Raw genomic sequence first — 13,168 nt, 5'->3', positions numbered from 1 at the left:
AAATCGCAAATCCTCGGGGGTCGTAGGTTTCAAATCGACGAGTAAATAGGCGTGTGGTGTTTGAGTGGCATCGTCGTACGCCTGAGTCAGCCAAGGCGTTCCTAACTGTTTGGCTAAGACTTGCACTTGCGATTTATCTCGAGGGCTTTTAAACAAGACCACGTAATGAGCATTGAGACTGATGGTGCGATGGGCTTTACTTTGTTGAAACAAATTTTGGGTGATGTAAACGACACTGGCATTACGGTGATGCCCTTTGCGCGTGAACCACAATTTAATTTCTTCTTCGTCTTCTCCTAACATGTCGTCGAAAATGACCAAATGGGTTTGACGGTAGTCAGAGACGATGCCGTCGTCTTCTTTAGGAATGCCTTCCACAAACACGATGGAATCGCCTTGACTTTCTCGCAAGAGGCTGTACGCCGATTGCCACTCTTTGTAACACCACACGATCCGTTGAGGTGGCCGATCGATCAAATGATGTTTATGTTCGATCAAACGTTTGACGAATTCGGTTTTGCCTGAACCGCTAGGTCCAGCAATGAGCATGTTAAAGGGATGGCGAAGATACAAAGCCTCCCAACTGGCACGATCTAAGTGTTCGTCGATGACTTTGACAGTAGAGGAAGAGGGAGCAGAGACAGCAGAGGTAGCCATGGTGTGAGAAATGTCACTTGTGACACAAAAACAAACAAGACAAGAGTTTATATACTTTTTCAGAACACGTTTATTGAATGTTTTTTTTCAAACATGAATACGAAAGACAAAAATACATAAAAGCCAAAGGCTTAAGTACAAGGATACAAGGCACATGATAACTATGAACGTGGAATAAACACAAGTGTCTGTACAACATGTTTTGGGTAATGTTCTAACCAGTTCTATAGTAGGGGGTAAGGTCACACAAGTGTCCTCCCGAAAGGGTCTTTCAGGTCTGTCCACGACAATCCTGTCCTGAGTGACGGGTTCTTCTGGCACCGTCACTAACACGGGTTGAAAAGTAACTTTTTTCCTTGAACAACTCTCGTGCATACTGGGCCACTTCTTGGGTCCAAGCCTCAAAACCCCATTCTTTCCAGGCACGGACATCTGTCAAATGGGGATGTAAGTCACAAGCTACACACACATCGTCATACACGTCTTGGGTAGCTAAAAGTTGACGAATCTTTTTTTCCTGTTGAGGTTGAGAAGTATCCAGATGAAAACGCAAGGCTTTGAGCAAAAGGAGTTTTTCGTGACCATTTAAGGCCATGGAGGTGGTAAGTACTGATCGTAAAGAGTCCACAAAGAATCGGCTGGTAAACGAAATCCCAGAAAACAAGTCACTAAGACACACACCACTTGTCGTCCCAAATTGAATGGATACAGTTCTTGTAATAATTGATGGTAATGATCCACGGTTTGAATATGGTCATTGAGTTCCTTCCACGGAATCTGTTGGATGACATGTGACATAAACCGTGGCATGGCAGCCTGTTTTTATATTCTCTTTTTTTTGGATGCAATACACGTACTTTCTAGCCAGAGATCTTCGTTCTCCAGTAGGGAATCTAAATCTTGCATACTGTAACCGAAACGTCAGGGTTCGTTTAGGTGTTTCCTCTTCCGCTAAGCAGATTCCACGTAAAATATGTTTGTAATCCTTTAACTTGTCTTCCTCAATGCGTTGCACTAGGTGAATCTCGAAGTAACCATAATCATGAACATGTCGATCATTAGCGACCTCAAAGTTTTGAACAATGTCTGACCATTGAAAGAATTTCTGACGAATCAGTTCTCTTATACCATTCAGGTACCAGTGGTTAAAGATCTGGTGACGTATCGGATGCAATTGTTCTTTACGTTTGACTTGTATTTTGACCAGCTCTCGGTAAATGCATTCTCTCAATTCCACAGGCAAGGCACGAATGTTCTCTAGCAAAGTATCCATGAATAGGTCATACTAAATCCTCCTTGGTCTGACACAAGAAATGTACTGTTTGCACAAACATGGTTTTAATTCATTGTCGAATCTAAATCGTTTCACCACTAATTTACACATTACAATTCGTTCAGAAGTTTCCTCTTTCACCAAGTTGACATTGCGTGAAAGATGTTGGTAATTCGTTAACTCTTCCTCTGGAATTCGATGCAGTACGTTTACAATGTAGTAGATAGAATCGTCAATACCAAACCATTCCTTTTTATAACCAGGAGGTCGTTGATCAATGTCTGTCCAATGGAACACTTTCAACTCAATCAGTCCTTGTATAGCCTGAAGGTACCAGTGGTTCAAACACCGGTGACGTAACGGATGCAATTGTTCTTTACGTTTCACTTGTATTTTGACCAGCTCTCGGTAAATGCATTCTCTCAATTCCACAGGCAAGGCACGAATGTTCTCTAGCAAAGTATCCATGAACAGATTATTATGGTAAGAAGTTACTTCAATGTCTCGGTCCCACTAAGGGTAAGTAATGACAATTCGGTGACCATCGAGCATGTTCTACGTAGGCCGAATCTTGCGGTTCCCAGTGGTGAAGTGACACACCGCAACTGAAGCACTTGACTTTATCTCCTTCGCCCAAGTAGAAAAATCCGGCTCTGGCTAATTCTTCGGGGGTCGGTCCTCCCAGATATTTAGGCCATTTTCCTTTGAACGATTGAAGACGATTTTCAAAGTCGCAGTATTCCGACAAACGCACAGGAAACGAATATTCGTTTTTCACAGGTTCGTTTCGATGAGGGTTGGGTGACAGGAACAGGAGTTTGCTCAGGGCTGGATGACATCCGTAGGGGGGTAGACGTGAAGGTGAACATTCCCCTTTAAACCCGGTAAAATGTCTAAGAGGACGAGCGGCATCGCTTTCGCATCCCTCAGGTTTGACACGCACAGCATCACTTTCCATGACAGGGGTAGTGAGAACAAAGTTCCCATGATGCTTTACGGCATCGCTCAGGTCACAACGTACAGCATCGTACCCATCTCAAGGCTCACAATCGCACTCGTCTGCAAACTCCGTTACGCAATTACAATGGTAACCACATGGACAATGGCAGTTTCCTTCCGGACATTTTCCGTCGCAATGCATGGGTCTTATCCATCCAATATTAGTCACACTAGAGGAAGACACAACTTTTTTACAATCCCCAAACTGGAACGATGCCTCTTTCAAAGTATTCATCTTGTTCGCTCGGTCTTGGTAGTCACAATGAACTATCGATCTTGCCTAGGGTTCCTTTTTTATATACAGACCAATACCGACGTGACCGTACGGTAAGGTGAAATGATTGGGAAGTCGCACTCGCTTCTGGTATACAATTTGATAGACTTTTTCCAAGGGTCGACTGACGATGTGGTGAGTGGGTAAACGTACAATCTTGTTCGGTTGATAGGTGGTCACTTTAAAGTTTCCATCCTCTCCCGATTGCAAGGCTTCTTTCAATACCCCAAAGCTGACCACACGACTGGTACGATAATTCAGAGTCAGTCCTTTCACTTTGCACGTCGTGTGCACTTCTCCTTGTTTGTCCCGGTATTCGTAGCCGTAATTTTTGGGACCGCCACTGACGAAACTTAGAATCTTGTCGTCGGGATGCTCGTCTGTCCAGGCTCCTAAACGGTCTCCTTCGATGTTAGGGTGATGTTGAATCGGGTGATGGATGTAAATGCAACTGTCCGTGTCAAAGTACAGGACGCGTTCCCCTAACAGTTCTAAAGCTTCGTACAATTTTAAGCGAGCATGGGCTGTCACGTAAGCCGCAATGATGACATTTCCAAAAGGGTCGTCTTGTACAAAGTCCAGATCTTCTTCGTAATTGACCAAGATCAAATTCTCTCGAACGACGTCCACGTGTTTCATGTATTTGGTTTTGTCGTGAATCATCTGGAAGTAGCGGGAAGGTTCTGTCAAATATTCCGTCTTGGGTAAACACGGTCGTTGTGCCATTTTACCCCACAAGCAATTTAACATCACTTTGGCAAACGATCGCCTGCCTTCGTTTTTCTCGATGTGGTCTAAAGTGATGCCTTCTTGTTCGTAGTATTTCTCTTTGAATTTTATTTGGTCTTCGGGAGTGTGACACCAGGAAGGATAGCCGCTGGCTTCTTGCTTCAGTTTCAAAAAGGCATCCACGTAGTCGGCGAAAATGCCTTTCTGACTGGGGTCACCCTTGTGGTATTGTTGTGTCTTGGGAAAGTGGCAAATTTCGTACACTTCTAACAGTTGGTATCCCATGTCCAGAGCTTTGAACAATTCTACGCTGACCCAGGTTCCCGTCAAGGCCCGTTCTTCCTGGCTGTGATGGCAAGGTTGGTCTTGGTTGCACGTTTCGGCACAAGTACGGCACAAGGGAAACATCAGTTTGCCTTGACAATGGTGAGGTAAGACGGGATGGTATAGGTTCGTGGGAGGCAAAACTTTGCACTTGATCAAGCCTTCGTATTGTCGAATGTTGACCAGGTCGATGTGTTCCGTCAGCAATTGCGGGTGCCCTACAGGAAAGCGACAATATTTGCACACGTAGGGATACAGCGAACACACGTCCAAGTATTTGATTTCTTCTCCTTTCTTTTCGTCGGCTTGGTACAGCAAACAGGTGGCATTGGTCCTTCCTCCGTACAAACTATCCCTCGGGTTCAGCGGGTCCATGAACTGGTAACTTTCCACGAGGCGTTTAAACTCGGGATCGGTTTTCATACGGTGATCGTACTCGTGTTCCCACATTTCCACCACTTGGTATCCTTGCTGTTCTAACTTTAGGCGCCGCTGACAAGTGTCCTGGTACAAGTCTTCCATGGTTCGTTGCAAAAACTGATTTTTAGTGCCACGGTCAGGGTAACAGACGGGACATCCGTGAAATAAGCAACCGTTAAACTCGTACACGATCTTGGGGTTTTCTAAGTCCCAGCCATCGACCGAATACGTTCCGATGGTCTTTTCGCCCCCTCCGTTGCGGGCATGCTGAATCCACTTGTCTTCCTTGTCGCACAAGTAATGTAACCAACGTAGGGCTTTGACCGAGTATTGACGTTTGACAAAGTGGGTCGTTTGAGGACTGATGACAGCCACGGTGTTTTCAGGCATGAATCGTTGTCGATACACTAAGGAACACGCTTTGGCAATGGTGCAAGCTTCTTTCAAAGGATCGACCCCTCCGTGTTCCATGAACAGTTCTCGAAATTTTCCACAGCAACGTCGTAAAATGTCCACGTCGGAACGACAATACTTTAACATTTCTTCCTGAAAGTCGAAAGGGTCCGAGGCGTGAGCCTGGTACCAAGCGTAGAAAGCTTCTCGTTGTTCGGTACGCATGTTGTCGGGGTCGTAATAGTGAGCCTCGGGTAAATGGGGTAGAACGGCGTGTTGATTGGCTTCCGTATTGAAAAAGTGTGGAAAGTACCCTTTAGCCATTTCTGTCATTCCAAACGTTTTAGGCATTCGACTCAAAGGCATGGCCAAATAGCTCATCGAATCTTTAAACTGTACTTGTCCCACTTGCATGAAAATGATTTTGGCTCCGTTCAAAGTCACTTTAGGACGTTCGGTGCCTTGTTCCGTATAGTACCTCAAAAGAAACTGTCCATCGTATCCGGAGAAATTGTGAGCCATCACCGTGGCATGACGATGACAATCTCCGTAACGTTCGATGTCCTCTTGGCTCCACGTCTTGTCGACGGGGTCTAAGACCCATTGGGCAAAATCGGCTAACGTGTTCGGTCCCCGAAAGATTTTTTCACGCCCTCCAGGAATCTTGCTGCAGTGAGGGCAATGACTGAAGATAGGTTCTTGAATGCACTTCTCGCACGCTCGATGAGCCACGCAGAAATTAGGAATGTGAATGCCGGTTTCTTGCATGCATTCGAAATCGAAAAAGATGAAATTGCCTTTCTTCTTGTGACCGTCCTCTTTCTCTGGTGGGGGTTGGTATTTTTGCACGTAACATTGGTGTTCCAAGTCCACGATGTGGTGACAAATGTGACATTTTTTCTTTCCTCGACATACGTGTGCCTTGGTACTATTGGTACGTATGACTTGTTCACACGTAGGGCACAATCTCAGGAGTTGACAAGCGCATTTCTTCTGTGAACCTTGCGTTTTCAGATGTTGTTGGTAACAGGTAGGGCTGACAAACGTGCGCAGACAAGTTGAACAAGGCACTGGTTCTTCGCTCAGACAGGGTGAAGAGGCCAAACATCCTGAGCATTTCAATCCACAATGCTTGTGTTGCTCTCGATTATTATAACCATGGTCACATTTCTCACAGTAATAACCGTATCCCAGGAATCCGGTGATACTGGTAATGGTATCGAAATGTTCATCGTGATGATAAACATGAATGTATTTTCCGTCCTTAAAGTCTTGCCCTCGAAACAACAGAGACCCGCGCACTTCTTGAGGGTACAATTTCAAGGTGTATCGTGGAGCTAGGGCATCTTGCAATTTTTGCATCTCAGGAATGCCACAGGGTGTGTCTTTGGACAGTCCGGCTTGTCGTAACAGGAGTTCTGCTTCACTTCGTTGTTTGGCTCGGTGCGATTGTCGAATGTTCTCCCAGTCTCTTTTCCATTGTACCGTGTCGTTCTTGTTGGCATAGGTTCGTCCCACCACGATGGCACAGGCTAAACACATCTGGTCATGAGGATTGTGAATTCGGACAAGGCTACGCTTAATGCTGCGAAGGTCGTTCACCAATAACATCTTTTTGCGTCCGGTCCCTTGAGGAGGAGAGACGTGGGTCATGTCCAATGTGGCTTTTCCATCGGTGATGTCAAACTGGTCATTAGATTGTTGTACGTGTTGAATCTTGTCCATGACTTTGGAAGCGGTCAATTCTGCAGGGGTACTAAACTCGATCCAAACAGGGGATTTCAAACCGTCGTGTTGTATGGAAAGTCTCAAGCGATCGTCTTCTTTGGGTTGACATTGTCGCTTGAGTGCAGTGAGCAGAGAATCCCACACTCCGGTGATGAACCCTTCTGCTTTCTCTAACGGTACTTCGGACTTGAAATCTTTAAACTTCACCGTGTATTTGTAAGCCGTGGTTCTAAATTTTCTAGAGGAGCGCTTTTCCGTCTCTCGAATGGAATAGTATTTTTCAGGGTTGACTAAGGGTGGTGAACTTGGTTTAGAGGTTTCAAATTCTGGTTCACTCATGTCCTCTTCAAAATCACTGGCATGAATTTGTGCCAAGATTTCAGCCCTGGTTCGAGGCGATAGATCACGTTTCTGCCTCTTACTTTCTTCTTCTTCTTTCTTCTCGAATGAATGGGATCGTTTCATCTTGAAAGCAAAAAGTCAAATGACTCAAGTTCAAACACCGTGAGCTACTTTATAGTCATAGCAGACCAGCGTATATAAAAGGGTGTGTGTCTTATCCTTTCACTATTCATTTCACTCTCAAGCCGAGTACAACGATGGAAGAGACTACCCAGATGGAACGTTTCGTCAGAGCTTTGCGAGGGGTCATTAGAAAATTCTCTTCAGACCAGCCGACGGACTACTCTCCTTCCTTTCGAGATAAAAGTCAAGATACTTGCTATATCTGTCAGAAGAAAGGGCATTGGTCTTCAGAGTGTCCAGACCGTCAAAAAAGAACAAAAACAGGGACTAAAAAAGACAAAAGTCAAGATACCTGTTATTATTGTAAAGAAAAAGGACATTGGTCTCCAGATTGCCCAAAAAAGAAACAAGAGGAGTCAGAAGAAAAGAAGGATTCTTCAGAAGAAGAGAGGGATTCTTCGGAAGAAGAGAGGGATTCTTCAGAGGAAGAAGAGGAAGAAAAAAGACAATTCTATTTACAAGAGGCAAAGAAACAGGAGAAGAAGAAAAGAAGAAGGGAAGAAAATGAGGAAAAGACGGTGAAGAAATTCAAAAAACAGAGAGACTAAACAAGGAGAAAGAAGAAGTCAATGAACTTTTTATTAAAGTGTTGTGTTGTGAATTGTGAATTGGATTGTAAAAAATGGATAAAAGAATAAATTAATGATATAAGGTAAGTGTCTTTGAGTTTTGATTTTAAAATAAGAACGTACACTCACGCACTCATACACAGACACGTACTATAAGGGTAAAATGGGTGGGGTTTATTTTTGAGTTATTGGCAAATTGAAATTGTATTTCTTTTCGAGAAATGTGGGTGGCCCTGAAAAGGGCCTTTTTCTCTTTATGATGTAGGGGTGAGTTTAAGCAATCAACTTTAACTGCCTTATGCCTTTGCCACGGCCAAGGCCTACTTCTGGACTGCGTAATGTTGATGATGATGATGATAATGATTGGGTTGAAATCACTAAGGGTGGTACGGTAGGCTTAGTCACAGGGTTGACGTGTTTAGCTCGGGAAGGTCGTATTCTCTTCGGTCGTGATAAAGAAGTCTGATACATTTGTTTCAGACTTCTTAACTCCGCTAAAATGTCCAATAGTACCGTGACCGTTTGATTTTCACCCTCTTGTTTCTTTGCTGCTACTTCTTCTTGCTGTTGTTGCTGTTGTTTTTTTCTTACCTCTTCTTCTTGTTGCTGTTGCTGTAGGAGAAAAGCCTGTTCCGCTTCCTTTTGTCGTTGTATAAATTTCTCCAATTCTTCTTTCTGTCTCTGTCTAAAATTCTCCACTTGCGGTAATGAAGAAGGTAACGAAGGTTCCGGAACAAATTCTTGCGAGGAGAGAAAATCCACAAAATCCCAATTCACCTCTTCTGAAAGTAAGTCCGAGTTCCCTTGGGCAGTCTCCCCTGCTGGTGCACCCCAATGGATCGTTTTCTGAGTTTCCGTCATGTTGAATCACTGTCGCATAGATTGACTGCACACAAGCGCTAGCGAATCTATATAGACTACGTGACGTCACAGACTGCTATCTTCGGATTGGATGCGAGTTGACTGAATTCTGTAACGCGTGTTCGGATTGGTAAATGAACTCAATCCGTTTCAATCCTTCCTGTACCTATAAATAAGCGCCGTTCAATGCATTGATTCACCTGTTCTCGTCGCTTCAAGATGTGGACTACAGTTGAGTCATCCACCCTTGTGTCTTCCATGATGTTTCAGACAGACTTGCTCATGTATGTCCGATCGAAGTGGACCGTTGTCCACAGGACAAACACCAGTCTGTGGATACGTAGGATCTACGTAGAAAGACAAGGATGCCTGAAAAGAGTGCTGATGTACGGACCAACAGTAAGACGCAGCCTAAGGACAAGAAGAAGACCAATGCGGTGCCCTTTATGTTTATGAATACATTAACATAAACCCAAAGGCCCTTTTCAGGGCCCCCATATTTCTCGAAAAGAGATAGCCTTTGAATTGCCTACCCCTTTTTTTATTTTATTTTTTATTTTTTTTTTAAAAAAAAAAATAGAGACCCTCCCTATTTCAATTTTACATAGACCCTATACAGTCCCAGGGGTTTTTTGGCCATGTTAAATTTACATAGACCCTATATTGTCCCAGGGTTTTTGGCCATGTTAATTCCCATAGACCCTATATGTTCCCACGATTTTTCTCCATGTTAAATTTACATAGACCCTATATGTTCCCAAGGGTATTTTTAATGATAAGTCCCATAGACCCTATAAGATCCCCATTCACTACTTACGTAATAAATCGTTCAACTTGATCTATCAAAGTCAGTAGCTGATAATATTAAATGTAAGCTACCATGGATAATCAGATTAGCGGTATATTCTGCGATAATTGAATAAGTTTACATTCAGTTGGGCAACATTCCCTAACACACCCACTCCCCCCAAATCCCCCAAAACTACATACAAGTAAGCGAAATAGAAATCAATCAGGATAGAAACCAAGCAAGCAAGTAGGGAAATGAATCTGTAAACATGGCTAATTTTCTTTCAGGCGAGGTATTCCCGCAGAGCCAATTCTGAATGGTTACTGTGAGCATGTTGACTGGAAAGGTGATACAAACCCCGCTGTATCCGCAGCCAAAAGTACCAAACCTGCCATGCTGTGTTTTGCATTTTTCATTTTGATGAAATTACGTGACTGTATACTTGTAGTTTGAAATAAACTCGAAGGAATGATGTATATATTTTACGTTTGTATCAAGTTTAAACCGAAGACAACGGTTATATTAATAGTATAATAAAGATATATTCGTATATTTTTGTCGTTGTATCTTGTCCAAACCATCGTCATACTTCATAATGAATATCATGGACACATCTAATACTGAAAATCATTGACATACCTAATACTGAATATCATTGTCATACCTAATGCTGAATATCATTGTCATGCCTAATACTGAATATCAATGGCATACCTAATACTGAATTTCATTGACAGACCTAATACTGAATATCATTGTAATATCTAATCCTGAATATCAGTGGCATACCTAATACTGAATATCATTTTCATACCCAATACTGAATATCATTGTCATACCTAATACTGAATATCATTGTAATATATAATACTGAATATCAATGGCATTCCTAATACTGAATATCATTGTAATATCTAATACTGAATATCACTGTCATACCTAATACTGAATATCATTGACATACCTAATATTGAATTACTATGTTGAGCGAAAAATAAACTTAAAATGACCAACCAGTTAGACTGATTCACCACTGTAGCTTCATAGTTTTCATTTATAATGGAATTTATGTTGTTGTTAAAAGTGTTCTCATTATGGTTCGTGCAGGTACCACTCCTAACATGAATAATCATAATTAGGTCAACCAGGTGCAAATGCACGGCCACACAAGTGTTCCGAATAAAATGATAATCTAGCTATAAATATTCAATGTTTTGACAAGAATGCGTGATGAATCAAGGGGAATATGTTATTAAAAGTCAAACTGGCAATGTTTATTTATCCATTCGCCGACGTTCTTTTATTCTTATTAACGGTCGTTTGGTGCACACGGTACCTAAATAATCGGTAAAAGAAAGACCTGCAAAATAGTCTTGGCACTGAATAATAACATCCTATGTTACAGTTTAATCACGCACTTTGGGGGCAAATTCTGAAGTCAAAGGTCAGTCGAGTGCAAAGCCCACTATTCAGTGTTGATACGATTGTTATTTAAATAGCTATAACCTAACGAGAATAAAAATGTCAGACATTACAAAAATTGCCCTGGATGGTTATAAAAACGATTTAAGTATAAAATACAATATTTAGGAATCTGGGTACCAACGTTTCAGAAGGTTGCAAAATTGCTATGGAAACCGTTTCGATTGATTAAAAAAAATTAAACCTATTTTTCTACTGAAGAAAATGAAATAATCAAAGTACCCAAAGTACTGCGGTACAGGCAATTAAAAACATATAAACTATTAGGATGTAAGTAAGGCGTCGTATTATGCTTCATCCTCAGAGTGGCTAGATAAATGGGTTTGGTTAGATACGTTTTCGAACTGTTTGTGCCATTTTTGATCATAGATTACATTAATAGAATGTTAGACCCAAACATAATCTCTTTCTCTTGGAATTGTCATCGTATCACTCTATCAAATCACAAATCACAATTCATAACAAAAATTAAATCATTTCCATTGAATTACAGGCACATGCCAGAGTCATTGCATAACAATCTTAAAGGAATGTATATGTACCGAACCTGATATGTAAATTTCAACCCATGCATACGCACACGTTTTGACAGCTGGAAAGTGACATTTCTCCTTTGTGCAAATCTTTTAGAAGGAATGCAGATATGAAACTGTACACTGAAATTTTGGAAGGAAGTACACAAATGTTTAGCTTAAATGTAGATGTATGTACTATATTGATCGATTCCAGCGACAACCTTTATTCTGTTACATACTTTAGGTTGGTTACAAAAATAAAATGACTCTCAAAAAAGGAGCAACTGTATTTCCTGCGACGTTGTACTCAGAGTACATAAACATTAAAACCAGTTATTCGTTCCGTTCTATAAGGGATCGAGAATAATTAAACAATCGTTCGTTCTCGATGATTTCCTTCGTAGGAACGAGATTTGTGTTTTCCCTCAGAATAGCAAACAAACTGGGAGAAAATTTATTGGAGAGCGTTTAGATCTTAAGAGAAGTTTTTCTAGTGCTTGGCCAAATTGATCGTTAAACATAGATAATATAGTTCCGGCTCGACGTAGCTAAGTACCTTTCTCAATGACACACCGAGATAGTCAACTCTGACGGACTAGGTGGGTATCGAAACCGCGACCACTTGATTCCGAATCTGTCGCTCTACCAACTGAGCTATCCTTGCCACCTCTACGCCATGAAGGCTTGATCAAATAGAGAGACCACCTTTTACTAAAAACTGTCATCAAAAGATCTTTGTTTCAAATTCTTAGCAATGTTACTAAAGCTATCAATACGCATTCCGGAAGTCCATTTCATGTGTCTCAAATCTTTTAGAAGAAACAGAAGATTTACCTTTGCTCAGCTAAGATTACGATCGCTTTGGAACATGATCCTTCACTCTAGCATCAAGCACTATGGAATCTAATCTTTGTTATCTCGTATTATTGCAATGAGTCGATGAGAAGAAGTATTTCTTCTCATAAAGTCAATGAGGAGGTAATTCATAAGAAGAGGAAGTAATCCATAAGAATCAAAATAGTCCAAACTGTGATCGTTGGGAAATTTGATGGCTACCTAATGGGTTCCTGGACGATGAGTGTATCTCTATTGACGACATGGGCTTGAACATCTTTGGTTTTGCGGTGTAAACCGTTCATCTTTAGCTTACAGCTTATGACTGTAAGAATTTATGTACAAACTGTGATTCAGAAGGTAATTAACTTCCCATGTATTCATTTTTTCTTTATCTGTTGTGTTTTCATAGGCAAATATAAGTTATCATTTCACACCTAACTTTTTCTTTGAAAGTTTCTGCCTTGTAAGTCGATGAACCACGGGTAGTCTCCGTACTTTGTTGCGAGAGAACTTAGTCACGCACGTCTCTATACCACTTTCTCTAAATTTTCTTTTCTGAAATGAGAGTCCAAGCTTCTTCCAACTCTTCTTCTTGACTCATCATCATATATTTGTTGTGTTGTTTCTGACTAGCATGATCGATTTGATAAATAACAATGTTCTCTGGTGACACTTGTAATTCTTTAAGCAAAGTTTCGAGAAAATCAGAAGACTGAAATGGTGTTCTTGTTCTGGCCATCTTGACACCATGACGGTGGGTTTTTTTTATCTTCTTATTCACTTGTTGTCTTT

General features: G+C 41.6%; 1 protein-coding gene across 1 annotated transcript in view; it reads left to right on the top strand.

Annotated features, from left to right (window-relative positions):
- The window catches only part of LOC149777746 (beta-hexosaminidase subunit beta-like), a 114,604-nt gene extending 104,512 nt beyond the window's left edge, over nt 1-10,092 (top strand). Inside the window, exon 13 of the mRNA XM_089938794.1 lies at nt 9,830-10,092. Coding sequence (XP_089794920.1) covers nt 9,830-9,995 — 166 coding nt within the window. The 3' untranslated portion in view covers nt 9,996-10,092. The remainder of the gene's footprint in view (nt 1-9,829) is intronic.
- Nucleotides 10,093-13,168: the final 3,076 nt, after the last annotated feature.

The sequence above is a fragment of the Sinohyriopsis cumingii genome, chromosome 17, assembly GCF_028554795.1.
Source record: "Sinohyriopsis cumingii isolate HCF-2022 chromosome 17, ASM2855479v2, whole genome shotgun sequence".
NCBI classification, from domain to species: Eukaryota; Metazoa; Mollusca; class Bivalvia; order Unionida; family Unionidae; genus Sinohyriopsis; species Sinohyriopsis cumingii.
Note: the sequence above shows the minus strand (reverse complement) of the source record. Positions and strands in the feature narration are given on the sequence as shown.